The sequence below is a fragment of the Psittacula echo genome (genome assembly GCF_963264785.1).
Source record: "Psittacula echo genome assembly, chromosome: 8".
In the NCBI taxonomy this organism is placed as follows: domain Eukaryota; kingdom Metazoa; phylum Chordata; class Aves; order Psittaciformes; family Psittacidae; genus Psittacula; species Psittacula echo.
Genome location: NC_137744.1, coordinates 23,941,088 through 23,966,076, shown reverse-complemented (window position 1 = coordinate 23,966,076; position 24,989 = coordinate 23,941,088). Strand labels below are relative to the sequence as shown.

General features: G+C 50.5%; 1 protein-coding gene across 1 annotated transcript; it reads right to left on the bottom strand.

Annotated features, from left to right (window-relative positions):
* Positions 1-12,774: 12,774 nt before the first annotated feature.
* On the bottom strand, positions 12,775-23,077 carry IL13RA2 (interleukin 13 receptor subunit alpha 2; the record flags this gene model as incomplete). Its single annotated transcript, XM_080625000.1, has 8 exons — positions 12,775-12,881; positions 13,544-13,688; positions 15,136-15,293; positions 16,141-16,325; positions 18,111-18,231; positions 18,670-18,823; positions 20,102-20,253; positions 22,996-23,077. The coding sequence occupies 8 exons, from the start codon at positions 23,075-23,077 to the stop codon at positions 12,775-12,777; spliced, it is 1,104 nt and encodes a 367-aa protein (XP_080481126.1).
* Between the last annotated feature and the right edge of the window lie 1,912 nt (positions 23,078-24,989).

The following is a 24,989-nucleotide window of genomic DNA, read 5'->3' as shown; positions in this document are numbered from 1 at the left end:
TTTTAAAGAAAAAGGAGTTGTCTTTCCAGTCCAGTACTTAAGATCATATATATTGGTATATATGCAGTGAAGTTTAAGGTTCTATATTTACTGTTAATACTAGATCAGAACTCTTAGTTACTTTGCATATGTCATGGACAAAATGTTTGAATTCTTCTTCCAGTGCATGAGCAAAAACGCTGAATATTTATCTCAGGTGGCATTTGCTGGAGTCCAGAATGGCACGTTAATAGTTATATATCAAATACATGCTATTAGACTTGGTCAGTAGAACTTTCTTTTTCAAGTTGACAGTAAATATATACTTTAAATCCTCACCCCTATTTGTGCCGTGTAAAGACTGTACAGAAACCTGGCAGAGAGCCATACGGAAGCATAGGGGCTGTGCAGGCACTGGCCAGACTTGTCCTGTTACGGGTAGTGGCTTGCTGCCATACTGGGACAATCCTGCCCTGCAAGGGACCTCTGTTGGATTTTGACACCCCCTCCCATCCTGCTGGTTCCTTTCTGTTCCCCAGGAGGCTCCGGCTCCCCTAAGGAAGGGGGGGAATGAAGTTCTGGTGTGGGTTTGTGATCCTGACTGGGATCACTTGCACACTTGGAGAAGCAGCACGAGAAACAGAGTGAGCCCCAGTTATGTGCTTCAGGCATTTCAGAGATGAAGGGCCTTAGATTTATAAAAAGCCCTCCTTTGGTCTTACAGCTAATCATCAGCTCTGGGATAGAGCAAGATGTGCTCAGTGTGGATGGCACAGATTGCTTGGATGATCAGGGTCTTGTTTGACCTGGAGAAGAGCACTCTGGCTTTGTCAGAGCTCTCATCTTCTTGGTCCTCACATCTATTTGTTCCTTAGCTTCTTTAGCATTTGCTTTCATTTTTCAGCATCCTGGGTCTTGCAGTGCTGGTGGAAAAACTGCTTTGGGTGTAGAGCAGAAGCTGCTGCACACGTGGAGCTGGTCGGGGTCAGGCTGTGAGGTGCAGGATGTGCCTGCCTGCGGGATGCTGGGAGAGAGGCATGAACGAGGGTCCCTGCTCATTTCTCCTGCCTCAGCAGGGGCTGGCAAGAGGATGTGACTCGAATAGTTTGCTGGTGACATAGTTCACAAGCAAATGATGCCCAGGGACAACAAGGGAGCAGACCTGGAGCCAGTCTATGTGGAAGATTACTCTGGATTAACTTCTAAATTTGATTTATTCCATTTGACTCCCAAAGTAAATTATAGTAGATCACATTAACCACTTACATCTTAATGAAAGCATCCGCGTTGGGATTTAATGCTTTTAATTCACACCACGTATCATTTGAATTAATTTTACCTTGCGTAGAAAACCCTCCCAAGGCATTGTGTCTTTCTGGCAGTGTGCCTCTGGGGTGATGCCTCTCATGCAATTTTCCTTGTGTAGAGTGTTGCCTAATGCCAACCCAGAAGTTTTTTATATCTCCATTAACTACTACACAAATGCTGCAGTGCTCATGTAGCACAGATGCCTTTAGCATCACTGACAGCCTCTGACTATGAAAATCCTTGGAACCGAAGAGCTTACACTAGGCATGGATAAATTGCATTTTACCAACGTGAACTCCTTGTACCTCACATTTGCTGTGTTCATCCCACCAAAATTAACTTGTAAAGGAAATGGAAAACTCTGCCAGTGCTTCAGCACAACTTTGTGCTATTGCTGTGTACAGCAGCGACCTTGCTGAGTCAGCTGCTGGAACACAACTGGCAGGTTACATCTGCTGCTGGGCTGCTCCCAGCTTAATATGTTGATAATCCTCTCTTCTCCCTCAGCCCTTCCTGGGACAAATCCATAGTACTTCCATGAAGACAGGTGAGTGCAAAGCTCACAGCTTGCAGAAGGCAGCAGAGGTGCACCATGTGCCAGTCTGCTGCTGCTGCCATGGGCTTGAATGCGCGGGAATCCACTTGCCTCTCCAAAAAGGTCTGGTAACCGGCAGGAAAAGGACTGGCCAGAGACACAGACTTGTTCCTTCGGTGGCTGCTCTGGGCCAGGTTTGATGATCTCAAACAGCACAGAAAAGATTAGAAAGATCACGTTGCTTTTTAAGTTCTTTTTTTTTTTTTGCCTTGGGTGAACTCATAACACATCTGTTCCAAACACGTATGTGTGTGTATATATATGTGTGAGGGTGTACATATATATACATATATATATATTTAAAAGACAACCACAGATTCTGAAAGCATTTAGCAATAAGTTGAATTCCAGTCGCTTCTAGCACATGTGTCAATAGGTTGTGTGTGAATAGCTCGTTTTCCATAGCATCCTCAGACTCAGTGTAAGTCCACACACAGGCATTGTCTTTGCATAGGAGCCTTCATGTCTCACCCTTGCCGGTTCTGTTGTATGGGGGAAAAGGGAACCTGCTGTATTTGGATGTAAATAATGGGAACTGAACAGAGAATTTGCAGAATTTTTATAAATGTTTTTAAAACCTCAGCACCAGAAGTGTAAATGTGTCAGCCCATTCTGATGTCCATCGCTTGTCCAGATGCGCAGCCAAGGGGACTGCCTTACAGCGCCTGCGCCCGCTCCCAGCCAGCGGGTGACTGCGTTTGGTGAATGGTCAGACACTGTCACTTGCCCAGCTTCCTTTGGGTCATTCACATCAGGGTTTTGTGATGCTGCTATTAATTTATTAAAGAAAGTTCGTTGGTTTAATCACTCTTAATTTTCCTTTCATGGTCTGTCAGAACACAGAGGAATGAATGTGCCCTCTCTGCCTTTCATCTGTCCCCACTTAAATCTTTCCTGAGTGAAAAATGTTGTGAGCCAAAAACAAAACAGCAACAAAAAATGAGGATAAGCCTGAGGATAACTTTCATTTCTCCTCCCACAATTGAAGTATGGCCCTTAGCTGCTTAATCACAGAAATGAGCATCAGCAGATACCAGAGCTTCAGACTGGTTACAGATGCAAAGACGGTGATAAACACTTTCCCCTTTTCTCCTTCCTCCCTCCAGGAATAACTGTTAAAAATTACAGTTTAAACATTACCTCAGTCTGAAGAATGGATTTAGTTCTCTGCAACTCACCCTAAGTCAGGTTGTCCCTCAGCAGCTTTGCTTCTGCTGAGCTGTAGCCATTAACCATGGTGGTGCCTCAAGAAGTCCTGCCCTGGGGCTGCCTGGTGGCAGTGGGAGTGCCCACTGGAAGCCTTGTGTGAGCCTTCAAGCCTTGGCTCAGGTATGAGTTTGTCTTACGAGCAGTGTGTGGTGGTGCTTTGTTTTGAGTTTGGGCTGATCAAATGGAAATGGTGCTGTAGGCTGCAACGCGGTGGTTGCTTTGCTTCCCTAACCAGGTGGGACGCACGCGGGCAGGCTGCCTGAGAGATGGAGCATGCACATGGAGGGTCTGGCCCAGCAAACAGACCACTCTCTTTGACTTGCATTGAGGAGTCTACTAGTGGCAATGTCATGAACCAGCCCCTGCACTAGCCCCCTCCTGAGCTGTAGGGCTTGCAGCCTTCCCCATGTTGCTGGCCATGTTTGCTCTGGCTCAGCGACCTGGCTTCCAGGCCTGAGCTGACTCATCTACATCTGTGATGTGTTGCTCCACACAGCCAAGTCTGGTGAATAGCCTCCACGGAGACAACCATGGTGGCTTTGGAGATCTCCAAGGACCTCAAAGGCTGTCCTTTGAGGAGAAGGGCCTGCTCCTTCAGTCCTGTGCTTGCTGAAGATGCAAGCAGCTACCCAGAGGATGTGGCATTTGGGATGAGCCAGTGATGAGGATCTTCAAGGCATCCCGCCTCAGCATGGCTCTCTTTGTTTTAACGACCTGTGAGTCAGCAATAGTTTTTATTTGAGTGATAATTTAAAGATGCTCATGTTAGGGATGTGTGAGTAGTCAGCATGGACAGTGTGGTTGCTGCCTTTGTCTTTCTGGAGACACTTTCCTTTCTCCTGGGCAGCCCTACAAAGAGGTTCATCAGTGACATGTATCATGGCCAGTGCTCTTCCCTTCCAGGTCATCAGCCTGACTGCAGTCGTGTGATGTGCTGGAGCCATGAGGGCCCTGGATGGGGAGACCCAAATTCCAAAGGAAGAAAATAAAGGAAAAAAGCAAACCACGAGAAGGTCTTCTAAAATATTGTTTAGCTTTGAGCTAATAATGAAGAGTGTCTGCTGTTCTTGCAGACAAATCAGGCTAATCTGGCATTCCAAAAGCAGCATCCGGCGTGTGATAAAGATGCAGATGTCTCTTGGATGGGTTTCCTCCCTGGGTCACAGTATCATTAGGATAGCTGCATGCCAAGCCAAGAGCTGCGCTTGTCTTTGTCTCCATTTCAGGCTGGGGCAGAAAAGGCATCAGAAGCTTTTTTCCTGGGAAAACGCACCCAAAGATGACCAAGGCTTGGGCTGGTGCAGCAGAAGAGCAGAGGTGGATACATGTACACAGACATCTGCACATATGAACATGCACATCCCAGAGCCCCCAGAGAGCAGCAAGAGGTGTCGCTGTGCTTTAGTCTTCCCTTGAAAACTTGTGACTAGCTGAACAGCCGGGGAGGAATCCTGTGATGGGAGGTGGAATGCAGCCGTGGGTGTCACTGTGAAATGTGGGTTGCTCTGGTGATAATGTACGGCTGGGGGTGCACGAACCAAAAAATGCTTTGGTTTGCTTCATTTTGGAGTTGTTTTTAACTCATTTTTCTTCAAGTCTCAGGTCTTCCACTTGCTGGCTTTTACCCACACTGAAACTTGTGCTCTGAAGGTGTCAGAAGTCGACAAATATCTCTGCGATGTGTCATTCCCTCTTGGCTGTGCAGGGATGCTGCAATCCCAGAACAACACGGAGATGGAAAGTCTTCAGGTGGGTGACTTTCATAGAATCCCAGACTGGTTTGGGTTGGAAGGGACCTTAAAGCTCCTCCAGTTCCAACCCTGTGGCTGCCCCATCCCTGGCAGTGTTCAAGGCCAGGTTGGACACAGGGGCTTGGAGCAAGCTGCTCCAGTGGAAGGGGTCCCTGCCCGTGGCAGGGGTTGGAGCTGGAGGAGCTTTAAGGTCCCTTCCAACCCAAACCATTCCATAATTCTGTGAATCCTTACGTCTTACATCTCCCATGAATGTTGCCCCATGATCTGCTTCCCCAGAAAACAAAGGATCTCTTAGCGTATAACTACAGTTTCCCCAACAGATCCCTGGGATGATGGCTGCTGCTTTGTCACTGCAGTGTCTACCAACACTTAGGTGACTTGAGAAATGAATCATGCAGCCTCCCACAGGGGCAAGTGATATCTACTGTTCTCAACTTTCCTGTGCTTGAATCGTAATTAGTTCAACAAATTGGATGCATTAATGTTTAATTAAAATACAGCCTAATTACCCAGTGTGTTGTTAATAGGATCTAATTGTGGCACTTTGAGTTATTTACATTGTGACACACTGCAATCGAGCTGGAGGCTGGTGCCTGTTAGACCACTGCCTGCTTAGAGTGGTTTCACATTACACCAATGCACTGCTGATGCTGACGTCTCCTCCTGCAGAAGAACAGGCGGGTGCTGGTGCACAGATGCTCATCGAAGGCACCTGAAGGCTACAACAGCTCTTCTGTGGCTTTCTGGGGAGGAAGACTTCAATGCTCCTTGTGGAACCCACACTTCCCAAAGATGGTGATACTGCTCAAAGCAATAGGTAAGTGCAGATGCTCTGCAGAGATTTCAGTCGTGCTAACCCTCAAATCATGGGCATTTGGTCTATCCTCCACCTTTCCTGGGTGTTGCTGAAGAGAAGACTGCCTGCATCCTCCACCAGGCTGTCCTACGAGTGCTGGGATGCATTACTGACTCCATGCAGCAAACCAAGGGATGCAGCAAACCATGGTGAGCAAATGGTGGTTCTCCTTAGCCAGATCTTTTCTCCTTGAGGGTAAATGAATGTGATTGCCTTCTGTGCTTTGTTGCAGTTTGTTGGCACTTTAGCTTTAAAACATAGACAGGACTGAGCAGCAGCCATGGGAATAGGCACGATGGGGGGGTACAAGTCCAGGCAGGGGCGTAGAGAGCCCTTTTAATGGGAAGAGAATAGAACGCTTGGCTTGTTTCAGGCAAAGATGAATGAAGAAAGCTCTCCATCAGGACTTCATCAAGGAATGCTTGTTGTGACTAAGGAGGGAGAGGAGCTGTGTAGGCTACAGGAAAACACTGGCACACAAAAAGGGACAGGAATAAACTGGAAATTAGAAGCAGGTTTCTCACAAGTGGCTCTCGCAGGTCTGGGACTGTGCTCCCTGCTGGGGCAGCAGTAACAGCAGCCAGAAAGCTTCCTGAGGGCTCAGCTCTTGCATTCCTGCAGGAATCTGTGCTCCAGAGGTGGAGCGGGAGGGCCTGACCCAGCCTGCCTGCAGCCAGCCATGTGCAGGCAGCACCTCTGCCCTCCCCAGGGACGTGTCCCAGAGCGTGGCCAGGACAAACATCTTGAAGCAAGAAGCTATTTCTGTGCTGTGGCCCTTCCAAGTCCAGCAAAGCCATGAGAAACACCACGGCTCTGGAGGCAGGCAGGCGAGGACGTGCCAAGGCAGTGCGTGTCCCACAGGCAGGACAACATGAAGCCAAGGGGTTGTGTGTTCCCAGCCCTGAGCCAGCCCCAGATTGTGTGCAGCAAGATTTCATGGCCATGCTCAAAAGCATCCAGAATCGACCAAGCCTGACTGCATGCAGTCACGTAAGGGAGTTCTGTGTACCCACAGCAGCACTTCCATGGACACTGAGCATTCCTGGAGCCAGTCTCGTTCTCCTTTGGAAAGCCACAGCGTTGAGGTAATGTCCCCTAGGGCTGCCATCAGCCGGGGCAGTTGTAGAAACACTGGTGAGCAGCTTTAAGGGCTGAGAGCCTGCTCTGTGCTTGCAGTGCCTGGCTTCTTCAATGCTTTTCTTTGTCATTGTGTTTCCAGCTGTGCGGCCAAGAACCTCATGGGTTTCTTCAGTAAAATAAATTGTGGTGTTGGCCTTTTAAGCTCTTCTGTTGTTCAAAGTGGACTCAGCCGAACTGGCAGGCAGCAAGGTTATTGTTTTCTCAGTGTGTTTCTAACTAAACTGGCAGCATGGGCACAAACTTGTGGGCAGCAAACAGCTCAGATCAATCTGAGAGTCCCAAAGGCTGGGGCGTATTTCCAGTTCAACAGTTAAAAGCTGGAAGATGATCGGATAAAAGTCAACGACTGTCCTCTCCTGGGCTTTATGCATCAGATGGGGGGTGGCACCATGGCTCCCTCAATCTCCCTGGGAAGCCAAGGCTCTGCGGTCAGACCCTGTAAGGGTGCGAAGGATGCTTGGATACCCAGAGATGGAATGGGAACCTACATCTGTTGTCTCTGATTTCTTCTGCATCAAAAGGAGCATGAGCAGCAGCTCAGGGAGGGGATCCTGCCCCTCTGCTGTGCTCTGGGGACAGCACCAGGGGGATGTGGAGCTGCTGGAGCGAGTCCAGAGGAGGCCATGGAGCTGGATCAGGACCACAGGGGGGTCTGCCCTTCACGCAGCAGAGGGGCAGGATCCCCTCCCTGAGCTGCTGCTCACGCTCTGGGGGTGCACCCAGCACACGGGGGGGTTCTGGGCTGCAGATCAGTCCCATGGTACGTCCGGAGGAGCACCGGAGGAAGCACACGAGGAAGCAGCCCAGGATGGCAGGGGTGCGGATGCTCAGTTCTGGTGCAAGCCTTGCTGTGGCTGTCGTTTCTCAGTGGCTGTTTTATGTCTCCATACCCTGGGAAGAGGAGAGGATCTCGGCACAGTTTGCGGAGCCGTTTCAGCTGTTCAGACAGCTCAGCCACAATATGTTGCCTCAAATTGTTTGGTTAAGCACATGCATCAGCTGCACTTGTTTGCCTTGAAGCTATGAGAACCACACACCATCCTGAGAAAAATCAGCTTCTACATAGACATAAAGAGCTTGACAGTGCTTCCTAATGTACCCTCCCACACAGGGCTGGGGGCTGCAAACCTGCTGTGGCCCTTGGTGCTCTTTAGATTTTGGATTGTATCATCAGTTACTGCACTCTCAAAGCCTCGGCATCTGGTAGCTGAAACCAGAAGGGTTGTGTCACTTTGCATCCTTGCGAGACGTAGGTACTCCACTCTGTGTATAGGTACTGCTACTCTATGTAGGGACAGGACATGGGGCAATGGGTTTAAACTTAGGGGAGATTCAGGTTAGATACAAGGCACAAGTCCTTCGCTGTGAGGGTGGTAAGGCGCTGGCACAGGGTGCCCAGAGAAGCTTTAAGGTCCGTTCCAACACAAACCACTCTGTGATTCTCCCTATAGCTGCAGTGCCTCAGGGATGGGTGCTGAGACCTGTGGGGGCTCCAGGGTGGGTTCCAAGACCCACGGTGGCTAGTGGATGCAGGAGCTGGTGCCAGTGAGGCAGGGACATGCAGCCGGGTGCATCCACACTTGGCCGAGCCTCCCGTTGGAGCCGATGGGGTATTTCTATGGGTGCTCTATGGCATGAGCATGGGAGTGAGGGCAGGGGCAGGGCTGGGTTTGCTGGTGCATGCCATGGGGGATGCAGCTCTGGTCAGTGCAGCAGTGCGGGGCCGTGGTCACGGTGCCACGAGGGATGGTGTTACCCAGCAATGAGCCCATCACTGAACGATGGAGCCAAGGGGTGACACTGTCGGTTAGCAGCGCAAAGAGAACGAACCTCAGCCGGCGCTGAGAGCGCCATTGCCCCCTCTGTCATTTCCATGCAGTGAGTGCTGCGCTCTGGCAGGGGGATGCTGCACCTGCCTGCGTCCTCCAAAGCGTCCAAGCACTGCTGCTGACACCCAGTGGCCATGGAGCTGGTAGCGCTTGGGGAGAGAGAACCTTTCAGCAGGGATGCCTCGGCCTGTGGGATGCGACCTCTGCCTTGTTTCCTCAAGTGCAAGAGGAGTAAAGAGCCCCTGAGAGAGGCCAGCCTGGCCTTAGGGCTTTCAGCCTTTGTCAGGGCACAATCTTGTATTCAGAGGCCAGTCAGAAAAACGAAGCAAGAAGAAGCAAACTGGTGTTCACGTCACTCTCTTGTTGGCAGCTTGATACCAGACCTCAGGGAGAGGAGGGTGGTTCTGTGAGTTCAGAGACCTTGGCATTCACCCTCCGTGTTTTGCTCCTCCCCAAAAGCAGTTAGAATGTGACAGAGGCAAAAAGCTGTTGCTTTTCCCTGCAGCCCGCACAGGATCGAGCTCTCAGATGTTTGACAAGCACTGACATTGTCTGGGGGGGAAAGCCTCTGGTGGAAAGATTGGGTTTTACTCTTCAACAAATGGCTCTAAGACTTTACATCAGTCAAAGACAGAAACAAGACCTGAATCTCAAGGGTATGCAAAGGAGTTCTCGTTGTGTGTTGGGCAAATGCCTCACTCGATGCATGAGGCTAAGATGGTAAAAACACTGGGAACCCAGGCCTGAGCTGGGAACAATAAGAGCAGAGCATGGCAAAGGAGGGATTTTGAAAGTGCTTTACTGAAAATATTAATTATAGACTCCAGCAGATGAATTAAAGCACTGTAATGCAAATAGTGTGTGAAAGAAATACGTAATTAGTGTAATTGTACAAACAGAGGGGGGGAAGCATAGTGCTGAAATCCCACTGAGGTTCAAACGTGAGGAAGGACTAGCAGCTATTAGCGTTCAGGTTTAGTTCAATAGGCCACCTCTTAGCAGGATGTTTTGCCCATGCTGCAAATGTGATGCTGAGAGAAAGGGGCTGGGGGTGTCTGCAGTGAGGCCCCTCTGCGGAGGTGAGCTTGGTGAGTGGGGAGCCCTGTGCTGGGACCGATACCAGCTTACCTCACCTAAATACTCCTGTAAGGCTGCGGCATACAGATACCATAAGTAGATGCACTTAATTTATCACTCTGTTACTAGGCAGGTTTCTAGGCAGGCTTCAGCCTAACTTTACTATTCTGTGGTTACTGAAATAGCTCGGATCTTTTGGGGGGTGAGTTGTAGCTGCAGAGGTGCAGCGTCTGCTCCCTCCCCACATCTCACCTGTGCCAATTTCACCCCTTTTTGAAACAAAATTAGACAAGAAACTTTAACCCAGCTTAAACCTGCCCATGGGGTCGAGGTGGTGGCACCATTTGGCTCACTCCAAGTGCCTGTGCTCAGTGTCCCTGCGTGGTGAGGTCACATCCGAGGTATCCAGGGTGGGCTTGAGCTGCCTGCCTTGCTTGTCCCCTTGAGGAGGTTTTAGTGTATGTTTAAACTGTTCAAGAGGTTTCAGAACATCAGGGCCCTACCAGGAGCTATTTCCAGTAATGATAAATCTCAGTGGGGCTTTTCCCAATAGTTTTTTCTAGTCTTTTTCTGGTTTTAACCATTATTATTAATGCAGTCACTGTTGTCCTGGTGGCAGTTCTGGAAGCCCATAACCCAAATGTTACTGAGTTCTGGATAAGAAAAATGGGGAGAGACTTTTCAGCAGGGGCTGTTGGAGCAGGATGAGGGGTGATGGGTTTAAACTAAAAGAGGGCGATTCAGGATGGACGTGAGGAAGAAACTTTGTGGAGTGAGGGTGGTAAAATCCTGGCACAGGTTGCCCAGAGAGGTGGTGGATGCCCCATCCCTGGAGACATTGCAGGCCAGGCTGGATGTGGTTCTGAGAAACCTGCTCTGGCTGAAGATGTCCCCACTCCAGGCTGTGCACAGACTGTTTTTTCCTCATGCTTTCTTCCTTTGCTTGCTCCCCAGATAACATTGGGTTGTTGCCCATTTAGCAGTGGAAGCAGCTGATAGTGATTGAATGATTTTGCAGTTGGATGTGTAAGACAGCACTTGCTGAGCTGGTTTGTGCCTGATTGGATTAGCGTGGCTCTTTACAGAGCTGATTGATGCAAACTTGATTTTTCTCTCTGAGCTTCCACTGTTCACTGGAAATTCCCATCTTTAATAAACGCTCCTGCAAGAAAATGTGTTCTCATTGTTCAGATCAGATGAAAGCAAACTGACCATCTGGCTGTCAGCTGGTTAGGTCTCTGACCAAAAACGTATCAGAATGGGCTTGGAGGACAGTGTCTCATTTAGTGCTGATTTATTAGTAGCAGTATTAGTATTAATTATTATTGTTGTTGTTATCATCATCATCATCTTCACAGGCAGTAGTTCCTTAACAATGAGTCAGCAATTTCATCAGCTGAATATCTGGTGTCAAGAGACACCTTGGGTGCTCCATTGTATTCTGGTACCGGAGCCCAGTTCCTAGAGAAGCTCCCACACTGCCTTTGCCAGTGTAACCCTTTCATCTCCTGTGAAGCATCCATCCCTTGCAGCAGCTGTGATCATACCTTCTTATAGCACAAGTTTCTCTTCAGGCCTCCCCACTTCTGCTTTGGCACATCAGTTAATGAAATAAATAGCTCAAGTAGCTCATATTCAGCCTTTAAATGCGCTCGGCAAGCTGAGTATCTGTGGACTGGGAAGACACGGCGAGAGCGAGGTGGGTACAATGGCTAGAAGCAGGCATTTGTACCTAGTACTGTGTGTGAGGTGCTGCCCTTCAGTGTGTGTCCTGCTGTCACATTTCTAGAGCCTTAAAATAAACCAAACCAAAGCCACAGAACAATGTTTCCTTTATTCACGGCAGATTCCACTGCCTCCCTTTTCTCCCTTGTCCTGTCATCAATAACAGCTTGCTCCACAGTCGGTTTAAGATGCCTCCAGTGTTTTCCTGGGCCCGTTGAGGACTTGAATTGCAGCAACCAGCCTCACAGATGGCAGGAGCTAGGGAAGACCCATGTGGGCTTCAGAAAGCTGAGGCCTCCTCAGCTGTCCTTGGGATGATGTTCTAAGAGCAGTCCATCAAACACAAGTGGTACAGCAGTAGCAAACGGAGTTAGCATCCCGCAGAAGCATGCAATGGCTTTCCTGCCGGGGATCTGAAATGGGCACAGATCATCTCCTGTTATTCCCAGGACTGAGAAAGAGCTGGGCACATGCTGTAGCATCCCCATCACTCATCGCTGCATTGCAATAGAAATGCGGGAAGCGTTTCCTTGACACAGTTTTCTTGCCATCATCTACAGTTCCCATTTTATGAACCAAAATGTTTGAAAGTTGGATACAAAACAAAGATGAAGGCGAGCACATCTCTGAATCCATGTGTTCAACTGTTAGTTCATCTCTAAGGACAACATGAAGGTATTTCTATATCCAGTTCTCCCTCATCAGTGATGCCTTAAAAGGCATATTAGAAAAGCTACCCACTTGTGTAAACTATATGGCCATAAGGAAAAGATGATAGTTATCGTACCAGGGGATTAGTACTCTCTAAGTGATCCTTCAGACCTGGAGAAAATGTCATCAGTACCAATAAATTGGATATGGGAAAATTCATCCCCTGCATCCACTTTCCCCATGCCATCACTGACATGAATGCAAACAACTGGGATGGGAGCATAAAGAGAATGAGGCCATAACCCATAAAAACAGCACTTTAACACAACCAGTACAAATCTCTGCTGCCTGAGTGGTTTGGGGCAAGATAATAGCATTATTTATGCTGCTGGGCATGCAAGTAACTTTGCTGCATTTAACAGAAGCAGTCTGGGCTCAGTGAGAGGGATTTGGGTCGTTGCTGCGAGGCATTTTGTATCAGACACAGCCACACATACAGGCTTGCTTTCTGAAAATAGACTGTTGTTTGGTGTCTAGTCTTGGAGCATCTATTGATATTTGGCTCTTAGTATTTAATGTATTGTTTCATTTATAACTGCTGTCTGAGACACCCACTTAAAAGCACAGTGCATGGGCAGGCTGCCTTGGTGCTTACCTTTTCTTACACTGACCAATCAACATAAACATTATGAGGCTACTTGACAAACTCAGGATGACTGGAACAAGGATAAATAGCTGCTTGTCCTCTCTCCTGGACACTGCAAAGATGAATGACACCAAATAAGAAAACATTAGCTTGCAGCATGGGTCATATTAGTTCTGACAAAGCTTGGGTTCCAGTGCAAACTCTGTGTCCAGATTTGTTACCCTACATACATTTATTCCTCTATTTATGTATTTCTATGTTTTTAAATGTATTTATTTATCTATTACAGATGTGTGCCAGGTATATGTTGCTGTACAGGGTAACATCCTCCTTCAGGGTAACGTCTGGTCTGCACATGTGTGTAGCCACCACTCTGCCTCTTCCCCACATTGTGCATTTTGCAGCAGGGGCAGTGCACATGGGGGCAGCCCTAAGGAGCCTACAGGGTGCAGAGGAGCTCTCTGTGGTGCGGGGCAGCAGGAGGATGCTTTTGGAGAGACTCCAGGTACCATGTGCCCTCTTTTGCAAAGCAGTCACTGCCCCATCCCAGCCGGCCCCGTGCAGCAGGGAAAGGCACTGGTCCAAAAGCATTAATATTTGGGGTTTGCCTGCTCAGTGCACAGGAGGTGCAAAGCTGTAGGAATGGCTGTGCTGGAGTAGGCTGAGGGTGTAACTAAACCCGAATCCCACCTCCAGTGCTGGACACCAGCGCTTGGTCCCAAACAGGCTTTATAAAGGATGCAAAAGAAACGCGGGTTGCTTTGGGGTCCGTACCAGAGAAGCACTCCTGTGTCCACTCACTCCAAAAGCCCTGGTCCGCACAGAAAATGTTTGTTCTCCCCCTGACCCGAGCGCACGAGACGTGGCTTTGGTTTGCTCTGTAAATCGTTAACGTGGTCTCCATCTGGGTTGACACTGACTGAGGAGCAAACACAAAGAACAAACGTCAGGGAGCTACAGGACACCACCACCAGCTCTGGGGTTTCTGAACAGGCTCTGCAAACGCTGGATTATGATTTGGCAGAGAAGCTGTGGCTGCCCCATCCCTGGCAGTGCTCAAGGCCAGGTTGGACACAGGGGCTTGGAGCAAGCTGCTCCAGTGGAAGGGGTCCCTGCCCGTGGCAGGGGTTGGAGCTGGAGGAGCTTTAAGGTCCCTTCCACACAAACCAGGCTGGGATTCTCTGATCCTTTATGATTAATTCTTGCCGTTTTTGCCACAAAAACTGCACCCAGATAATACACAAGGAAGAAGCATCACAGGAACACAAAAGACATGTTGTGTCCTGGGCTGCTTCCCTGGGGAGTTTAGAATTACAGTTTTGTTGGCCCAGGTTATGCTGCCGTACTCAGCAAAACAAACCCCAACAACCCTCACATCTTGCTGATGACAGCTCTCTGGGATAACAGCAGGGGCCTGAGGGAGTCGTCTGTGAGACTCACACTGGGCTCTTTGACTGCTAAAGGAAGTGCTGCAGCTGTGGGTCATGGTGTTAAGTAGCAGCACGTGCAGTGGAGCAGCTGATAGCATTTATCCCTGAGGAGAAGGGCTGGGGGTGTTGGGCGAGGAGAGGCTCCCCATGACCCAGCTTCAGCGAGTGCTTGAGCCCAGAACCCCCTCGTGTGCTGGGTGCACCCCCAGAGCGTGAGCAGCAGCTCAGGGAGGGGATCCTGCCCCTCTGCTGTGCTCTGGGGAGACCCCCCCCTGCAGCCCTGATCCAGCTCTGGGGCAGCAGCACAAGAGGGACGTGGAGCTGCTGGAGTGAGTGCAGAGGAGGCCACGGAGCTGCTGCGAGGGCTGGAGCAGCTCTGCTCTGGAGCCAGGCTGAGAGAGCTGGGCTGGGGCAGCCTGGAGAAGAGAAGGCTCCTGAAGGGGAGACCTGAGAGCAGCCTTTCAGTTCTTAAAAGGGGCCTATAAGAAAAATGGGGAGAGACTTTTCAGCAGGGGCTGTTGCAGCAGGATGAGGGGTGATGGGTTTAAACTAAAAGAGGGAGATTGAGGCTGGACAAGGGGAAGAGACTTTGTGGAGTGACAGTGGTAAAATCCTGGCACAGGTTGCCCAGAGAGGTGGTGGATGCCCCATCCCTGGAGACCTTGCAGGTCAGGCTGGATGTGGTTCTGAGCAACCTGGTCTGGTTGGAGATTTCCCTGCTCTTTGCAGGGGTTGGAGTGGATGAGCTCTGAAGGTCCCTTCCCACCCAAACCATTCTGTGATCTACGGTTCTCCCCCAGCAGCACCAGCTCATGCTCCTGCACACGCCATCCACAGCTTGGTGCAAGCCGCAGTTCCCTGGCTGCCTCCTCACCACCATCCATGGGCAGAGCTCCCCCATCCCACCCCCCCGGGCACGGTGTGCTCTGTCCCTACCGCCCAGGCAGCCTTGTCCTCCCCATCATCTTCTGCCAGCTGAACCTCGTACTCCAGGCACTGCGGTGGTGTTTTGCCACTTGGTGGTGTCCATGCGAGGTGGAGCTCCTGAGCTGCAGGCATGGAAACCACCAGCTGCTCCGGGGGTGAGGGCTTCGCTAGGGAGGAACAGAGAGAGGGGAGGTCAAGAGGAGCAATCAAACACCTTCAGTTTATCACCAACAGCCTCTGCCCCTTCTCCTCACTGATGGGGTTTCTGGGCTCCCATCTCCATCAGGCACAGCCTGCAGGAGTGGATGTCACCGGGCTGGAAGGTGAGTTCACCTTACCTTGGTGTGTGTGCTGGGCTAGGTCCTTGTGCTGGGCTGTGATGCCGGGGGCTTTGGAACGCTGTGGTGTGAGCACTGTGCTCTGCACACAGCCTGGGCCCCGTAGTGGAACACTCTGCATTCCAGGAGAGGCTGTGGTTTATGTCAGCTGCCCAAAGCCACATGTGAAGCACATGGCAGCAGTAACTGAATCCAGACATCCTGCTCGTTAGCCCAGAGGCTCAGGTGCAGGACTTGATATTCATCCCTCAATGAGTAAATGCATCAGCGTGCTAAGTGCCCCTAATAAAGAGGGAGTGGATGTGCTGGGTGATACATCATGCTGTGCTCTCCTTCCTTTCGCTGTCTCTGGTGTTTGAAATGCACCTTTCCTCTGCGGATCCCATCACACTTTGCACTCAGTTCTCCCCAGCCCTTAGCCTGTATTGAACAGCAAACCCAAAGAGCTAGCCTGTGCTTGCAGGAGCAGAGCAGTGATTTCAGTTCCAGCGTGAGGACATGAAACCAGCTCTATGGTGGTGCTACTAGAGCCAAGAAACCCATAGAGGGACACTTCATCAGGGACTGGAGCAGTAGCACAAGGGGTGATGGGTTCAAACCGAAGCAGGGGAGATTTGGGTTGGATCTCAGGCAGAAGCTCTTCCCCAGTGCCCTGCTGCTCCCCTGCCGGTGTTACCTAGGTTGTGAAGGCGAAGGGTGATGTACAAGGGCTGGAGCAGGGCCGTGGCCACCGAACCATTGACACAAATGCTCAGATCCTTATATTCTGCCTGGCTGAGGTTTTGCAGCACGCAGCCGATGTTCATCCCGTGCTCCTGAACATAGCTGTCACACTGCACCGCGTGGTCCAGCCCCTCGTACCTGGTGGTGGAGTGGGAAAAGAGAAAGAAAGAACCAGAGCAATGGCATTGACTACTTGGGTGAGGCCTTAGCCTCAGGTGTTGCCTATATCCTGCCTACCCCTTGCCTTCCACAAAGCACAGTGCTGTGCATTGGTCACCGGGAATCCTGCTTCCCAGGCTGGTTTGTAGGCTGTGTTAGTCTCTCTTGGAGCACAAGGGGCCTCACAAGGTGCCACTGTGTGAGTGGAGCCTGGGCAGGATGCGGCCCCTCCTTACGGAGACATTTGTCCTCCTCTGGGGCTGCAGGAAGGTCACCTCCCCAGCCAGACTGTGCACACCTGAATGCAATGAGTGTTAACGAGCTGTTAAGGCTGATTGTGGGCAGGTCCCTGCACCTGCATGGGCAAGTAATGGAAACTCAGGGGTGGAGTGAGGAAGGAGCTAGAATCATGGAATGATTTGGGTTGGAAGGGCCCTTAAAGCTCATTCAGCTCCAACCCCTTCCACTAGAGCAGCTTGCTCCATCCCTCTGATGGTTTTTGTGCTCCTCCTCTGGACCCTCTCCAACGGGTCCATGGCTTTTCTGTACTGAGGACCCCAGAGCTGGATGCAGCACTGCACGGGGGGGTCTCACCAGGGCAGGGCAGAGGGGCAGAATCCCCTCCCTTGACCTGCTGGCCATTGGATGCAGCCCAAGACACAATTGGCCTGGGCGGCAAGTGCACACTGTACCCTTGAGCCTCCAGCTGGGTTCGTGCCCTGGAGGCAGGGCTGAAGCAGCCTCTACTCTGCACCTAAGGGAAGCCTCCCTGCACAGCACATGATGTCTGGGGGAAAATCTTCATGTGGCAACGCCATAACAGCTGACTCACAGGGAGCAGAGGATGCCATGGCTGTGTTCCCACCTCTTATACAATGGGACCCGGTCCAGCTGCCGGGGTTTGCTGCAGGCAGTTGAGCAGGGTGGGTTTGGTGAGGTTTCTGTGGTTTGGTGGGGTTTTTTAGGAACGAATCAGAATTTCCATGGTTTCTTTCAAGCAGACCTTTGCAGTCAGGAAAATGGTTCAAAATCGGGTTTCTGCTTTGAAGACTAATGCCAAGAGCTGTGCGGAAGCTACTTTTGAAAAGCAACAAAGACAGGAAACCAAATGATCTTCTAACTAGAAATCTTAATCTTGTATCATAGGAATTGGAGCACAAGTACAACATTTATTGTCCAAACCCAGCAAGTCTGACTTTGTTTCTCTTGCAGAACAGAGTCATACAGCAGCAGGATGAAAGAAGCAACTGAGAAACATGCATTATTGCTACCTTTTGGCAGCATTGTTTGCTTGTCTGAGATGTGCTAATGCTATGAAGATATAGCTGAAGAATAAAACTGCTAGTTACCAGGAAGCCCTGCTCTTTCTATAGGGTTCACTGAGCTTGGTAACCTCCTGCTGAACCCGTCCTATGGAGATATATGTGCTGTGATCAAGGGAAATGTGCAGCCAAAATGATTCAGGTACGTTCAGCAAAGGGAAAGGGCAAGGCTTCGTGATGAACAATATGCAGAAAGCACTCCTTAGGGGTGAATACAAGGGAAAGGAGGATGGGAGAAGGCATTTCCTGTGGAAAGTCAGCAGGGATTTAGTACTTCCGTGCCAGAAGGAATATGTTGCTTGGAGCATTATTTCAGCTCATTCTGGGGGGTTCATGTAATAGCACTGCCAGCCATGAAAGCATATTTTCCATGGCATTTTAGTGCCCTGAGAGGTTCACTTGGTTGCTGCCTGGATGCTCTGTCTATCTTGCTGATACATACCAATAATATAGTCCATAATGTACACTATGAGGAGTGAGGAGACCAGGTTGCCAAGTGCACTTGAGGTATTCCCAGTCATGATAGATGCAGTGGAAATTCTGAACCTCCGATTCCAGTTTTCCTGTCAAATGAGAAGGAAATAACCACTATTCAGCCATGTACCAGCCAGGCCTGGCAGAAACATCGTTTTACCTCTTTGAACAATTGTGTGCTGCAGTTGAAAGACAAGGAAGGAAAAGGCCAGCCACCGTTGTTAGTTGTGCTGCCAAGTGCTCTGTTTCCTATAAAAACCAGTTCACTGGACCTAAAGCAGGAAGAACCATGCCCAACCTTTCCATTCAGCAATGGAGCTTGTGTTGTGCAGCCCAGCAGAGCTTGGATACAGGTGGAGGAACATGAGCCCCAAGTATCCACCAGCACAGCCACTGGAAGCCAAGATGCTCTTGTGTCTTACACCTCAACAAGCCTTGCAATGGCTTATCCACCCAGCAGCCCAGTGGCTCATGCAACAGGCTCATGCAAAATCAAACAGCACCAGGTACCAAAGGCTGCTCCTAACCTTGCAATGGGACCTGAAAGGTAGCATAAATCCAGTCACTCTGCAGCTCCACACCATCTGTACAGCGTCCTTCCAGCAATGTCTGGACCCTCACTTCAGCAATCCTGCTGAGGTCAAAGCCAACTCTGACTTTTAGCTTCTTAGTAAAAATCACCTGGGTGAAAGACAGACTTCATCAGCACCAATTCTGCTTCCAGTGGGTGCAGCATTAGTTGTACTCCCATGGTGTATTCTCCAATCCCAGACTGATTCTTCTTGATCTTATCTGGCCTTTGGTGAGCTATCAGAGGTGAAGGGTTTTTTCCTATTTTGTAGATCTGCTTTGTATAAGACACTTTTATTACTTGTGATTTAGGGAACTCTGACATGTTTATTAGAACTGCATTTGCTTTTCTTTGTGCTTTTTAAATGCCGGTTGAGATCATCATAGAAGAATCTGCACAGCTGCATGACCGAGTGTGATGTGCATCATGACTGATATCAGGTCACAGAGCCCCTTTCTATGCCCTTACAATTACAATCCATAGCTGAAAGAGGGTGGGAGGTGCTGTGCTCTTCCAACCCTGCAGGCTCCCATGGGATGCGTGGGCCAAAACGCATTTCATAGAACCATAGAATCCCAGATGGTTTGGGCTGGAAGGGACCTTAAAGCTCCTCCAGCTCCAACCCCTGCCACAGGCAGGGACACCTTCCACTGCAGCAGCTTGCTCCAAGCCCCTGTGTCCAACCTGGCCTTGAACACTGCCAGGGATGGGGCAGCCACAGCTTCTCTGGGCACCCTGTGCCAGCGCCTCAGCACCCTCACAGGGAAGAGCTTCTGCCTAAGAGCTCATCTCAGTCTCCCCTCTGGCAGGTTAAAGCCATTCCCCTTGTCCTGTCCCTACAGGCCCTTGTCCCAAGCCCCTCTCCAGGTTTCCTGCAGCCCCTTTAGGCACTGGAGCTGCTCTCAGGTCTCCCCTTCAGGAGCCTTCTCTTCTCCAGGCTGCCCCAGCCCAGCTCTCTCAGCCTGGCTCCAGAGCAGAGCTGCTCCAGCCCTCACAGCCTGCTATTGCCCTGCTGCACATCAATGACAGACCATTTTATGACAGAGCTTAGTTAGAGTCAATGATATCCCTGGATAAGGGGAATGTTGGAGCATTGGGATAATGAATGAAATGTTATCTTTTATATATTCGCCACTTTGCATCCCTAAGGATCTGCTGACACCAAGTTTTGGTTTAAGCCCCTAAAGACTCTCTAGAGACTGTTGTGCCTCCTGCAGTGAGGAATGATACAGGATATTATGGGACCACTTTTGACAGTGAGCACCATACCCTCTGACAGAAAACTGCTTTGGTGCTGCTCCTCCTCAGAATGCAAACACAAACTGCTGCAGGACTGAAGGCAGAACAATGCCCTGGGCGTAAGAGGATTAAACTGAGCTTTGTCTCACCTTCCAGTCTCTGTCCCCAGCGCTGTGGTGCTCAAACCTGTATTTTACTGTGCACTCATTGAAGGTTTGTGCGTCCGGTGGAGGTTTCCACTCTATGTCTAGAGAGCCCAGGAGGCCAGGATCAGTGATGTGCAGGTCTTGTGGAGGAGCAGCTGCATTGGAAACAAAGCAGGGAGGAAACCAGAGTGTGGAAGTAAAGGGAACAAACACAAACCCCTCGTGGGATGGGGTGACTTGAGGAGTGGGGCTGCTGGGCCAGGCCCAGCCCTGGCTCGGTAACATGCACAAGCACGGGTTTCACTCAGAGGAGACACTGAAGGACCAGTGAAAAGGCACAAAGGATGCTCCATCTTTAGCACTCTCTGTCACGAGCTGTTAACCAAAACGAGTGTCTTGGGCTGATCCTTCCAGTCCTGTCTTTGCTGACTCTTAACTCATGGTATTTACTGACTGAGCATCCTTGCAGACTCATTCAGCACACACACAACACAGGATGCCAGGTCACAGCCTGCTGCCATTCCCTGACCATAACAGACACAAACCACCTGTCCTGCTTTAAATATTCAAGTATATTATAGAATCATGAGAACAAACCAAGAGAGAGGACAAGCAGCAGGAAAGCAGAGAGTTAAAATTGTCATTTTGTACATCAGCTGTACAAAAGTGTGCTTTTACAGTCAATCTGGCTTTTATTAAGCTATTGTAAGGTACTATCGTGTTAATAGATCAGCATATATCATGGATAGATTCTGTACTAAGACTTGCTGCCTCAAAGCCCAGCTGTGTGCGGAGCTGTCATTGACAAAAGCTGTTTGGCCGCTCAGTTTTATTGGTTAAATTAAATCAGGTTTTGTACATTGACAGTGATTTTTCTCCACTGTCTAGAGCCGAGGTTATCCAGATCCATTGGGGTTTCTGCACATTCACTGCATGACACCCAGTGGTTTGGAGCCCATCTCCTGGCCGTGCCAGTCCAGCATGGTCACCACTTCTGTCTTTGAGTCTGGCCATCAGGGCACGGCTTCTCTGCCCCCTTTTCCGTGTCCCTATCAGGATTTACACCATTTTTTCCTTCTATTTTTAAATAACCCCCCATGGAAGCAGACCCTGAGAGCAGATTCCAGTAGGAGATGATGATAGAAATCAGACTTCATTGTGCTCCTTGGGAAGCTTGCAGCGAACATCCCTGCAGGATTCATTCCTCCCCAGTGAAGCACACCTCAGGCAGTAATCTTAAGATCCCACTTTTCCCAGCTTGTCAGTCTCCGGGGGGGAATTTCTTGTTAGTGAGATGGCAAAGCAGGGCCCCATGCAGTGCATCAGGGAGCCAGGAACAACAGACTGCAGGAACTTGGAGGGAGATTCCATTGTATGTCCTTTTCTGTGGAACAAATAACACTTCCCCACCACGCAGTGCCATGGAGGCAGCCTGGGTTCGGGGGGGGGATCACCGCAGCTCCAGAGGCAATGGGGCACGGCCCTGAGAGTGCAAAGCTTCAGCATTCAGCAGCCCCACATTCACACAGGAGGTGAAGGGCTGAGATCACTGCGCTGCCACAGGCACGGGATTCCCAGCACGGGCAGTCCCGATCCGGCTCTGGGACAACAGCACTGGAAAGACGTGGAGCTGCTAGAGCGAGACCTGGCCAAGGGGATGTGCTGTGGGCCGAGAGCTGCGAGTTCCTGTGCTTGGGAATATCCTCTGGAGTGGGCGAGTGCTGAGCCTCGCAAATGAGGAAGCAAAAAGCTCCTGGCCTTTGCTTTGCGCCTGGTGTTCAGCCGTCAAGAGAGGATTGGATTGGTCCAAAATGGAGTTTCTGACTGAGAAGTTACACCGAGACTTGCTTCCCTCCTGAGCCTGAACAGAATCGTAGCATTTTTACAAACCAATTGCAGCTGTAAAGAGGAATTCTTGCAAACTCAATTGTGTTTGGATTCCGAGGGGATGGGAACGCTTATTCTGGGATGTGGTTTGTGTTCAGGGGTCTGATTTTTTGTTTTAAATGCCAGCAATGCCTCTTGCAGTTTCTCATGGTCACAGGGTTACACGGCCAGCTGTCCTCACCCACATCACTCATACCAAGCAGGGGACTGGAAATGCTTGATTGCATAGAATCACAGAACCACAGAATGGTTTGGGTGGGAAGGGACCTTCAAAGCTCATCCACTCCAACCCCTGCAATAAGCAGGGAAATCTCCAACCAGAGCAGGTTGCTCAGAACCACATCCAGCCTGGCCTGCAATGTCTCCAGGGATGGGGCATCCACCACCTCTCTGGACAACCTGTGACAGGATTTTACCACTGTCACTCCACAAAGTTTCTTCCTCACGTCCAGCCTCAGTCTCCCTCTTTTAGTTTAAACCCATCACCCCTCATCCTGCTGCAACAGCCCCTGCTGAAAGGTCCCCCCCACACCACTGCCATGGATGCAGCTTGCAGAGCAGAAAGTGTTATCCCCCAGTTCTTAGCAAGCTGATCTAGTGGAAGGTGTCCCTGCCTGTAGCAGGAGCTGGAGCTGGGTGAGCTTTAAGGTCCCTTCCATCACAAACTAGGCTGGGATTCTGTGATCCTTACACCTATAGCACAGTCTGTCTGCTAGGACCACGCTCAGGAGCATTTATGTACCCAGCTGTCCCAGCCATGTACCCGATAACTCTGTCTCAAACCATAGATTTGCTGGGTACCAAAGGCAGTTCCTGCTCCTTTGAAGTTACTCAGAAAGATACCCACTGAACACACACTGCACTTACACAGCGACGACAGGGCTGTGCATCTGCCGCTCACTGTAACACACACACAAGCAAAGCCTCAGCTGAAGGACTTGACTTCATCACCAGCCCCAGTCAATGCAGATGCGTGTTAGGCAGCGGCGCGGCCGCACGCCAGCCCTTACCTGCAGCGTGGGATGAGGAGGATGCTGCGGCGCAGCCCCACACCAGCGCTGTAGAGAGAGCACAGATCCACCGGGAAGCCATTGGGAGGAGGGACATGAGGGGCTGTGCTGGCCGGTGCCTGGTGTCCAGCGGGGCGCGGAGGCTGGAGGGGGAGAGCAGAGCTGAAGGGCTCCGGCGCAGCGCCACGGCCCTGGCATCCCCACTGCAGGGCACGCACCGACAGCAGGCGCCTTTGTACCCCTCACCGGGGGTGATTAATCCTTCCCCAGGGGAGCCCCATGTGTCAGCTGGGGATGGGAACACATGGCTGAGCCTGGCTTCGTGTGAAAGCGTTTCTGGCTGCCTCAGCACATTCTCCCCGGGCTCGTCAGTCACCACTGGCACAGCTTCCATGGAACAGGGACACAGCCCCTGCCCTGCAGAGCCCGCGATCACCGACATCCCCACTGAGATAAAGACAGCAGGGCAGGGCGTCCGAGCCCTGCCTTAGCCCGTGCACAGCTCATGCAAGCGTCACCAGTGCTTCCGGTGTCCCTGTGTCAGGGTTTGGTGACTAAAGAGAAGAGGTAACGAAGGAAGGGAATTTCCTTTCCAGTTCACCCTGCAACAGAAAGAGGAGTAATAGGAATGCTCATGAGGCGTCCTCTTAGGATCGTGTTTTAAGGGGACAAAGTTCTCTTCCTGAGCAGGTCTGCTGGAGGGGCTGAGGGAGAGGAGCAGTTTTGGGGGGGGGTCTTCCCCTTCCTGTAGGTTGCATGCTGAAGGTGAGCAGGAATCGCTGCCTACGGGCACACCAGCCCAGGCTGCTTCCCTGTGCCAGAAAGCACATGGATTGCAAGTAGAAAGAAGTGGGGTTTCTTTCATTTTTACATATAGATACAGGTATAGGTATAGAGCAGTTAGAGAGCAGGGGACAGAGAGACAGAGGTTAGATATAGATACATACAGATGATATATAGATATATAGACATATATATAGATGTTTAGATATGAATATGGATATAGATAGATATATAACTATAGATACAGATCTATACTAGATATGGATATAGGTATCAATCTTACTGAAAGCTTAAGGCCACTGCTCGAACTCTGCTTGCGTAAGAGCACAGCAACATCCATGTGAACACACAGTGCATCACTGAGCTCCTTCCGGATCACAAACTCCCTTTGCACTGTCCATGCAGCCATGGCCTCCAGGTCCTCCTCGGGCACAGCTGCTTCCCCCTCAGCACCAGCAGCTCTGGTGCAGCCGAACAAAACTGGGGTCTGCTGAATGCGGGGCTTCCAGTGAGGGGTGGCTGGGGGGAGCTGAGGGTTTGAGCAGAACCCCTCAATGTTTGGGTCAGCAGTGGCTCAGGGGAGCCAGAGGGGGCTGTGCTGGGAAGGGGCAGGGGGATTGAAATTAACCACAACTTGTAACTGGCGACACGTGGCAGCAATTACAAATACAGGAATTTTAACTGCTCATTTTCAACTTAAATTGATACCAAATCCCCCCAAGTCCATCACATCCATATAAGCGATACCAGTAACTTTCTGTTTGAAATGAGAACAGATGGAGAGGTCCCAGTGAGAAAGAATGACTGGAATTACTTCCTAACATATCAAATAGGACATAAACCTTGTGTCAGTAAAAACCTGGGGCAGGTCCCATAGCTGAGTCCAAGGATGCAGCGAGGAGGAGAGCTGGCGGCAGCAGCAGCTCTAACTCAGAGCACACGAATGTCGGTGGAGGAAGCGCTCTCCCTTCCCGGCACTGTTCAGTTCATGCATTCACAAGGCGAGTAAAAGCAAGCAAAGGCTCACATGGAAAGGGTTCAGACCAGCCCAAAGCTCTTACCTGGCCCTTCCAGCGCGGAGGGTCCGCCTGTGCTGAGCGCTGAGCTCCGTCACAGCCCCGGGACCGCGCTGCTCCGAACTGTGCATCTCCCAGGGATGTGGAGGGTTTTAAAGAGGCCCAGCAGGGATCCGATGCCACATTGCAAAGGAG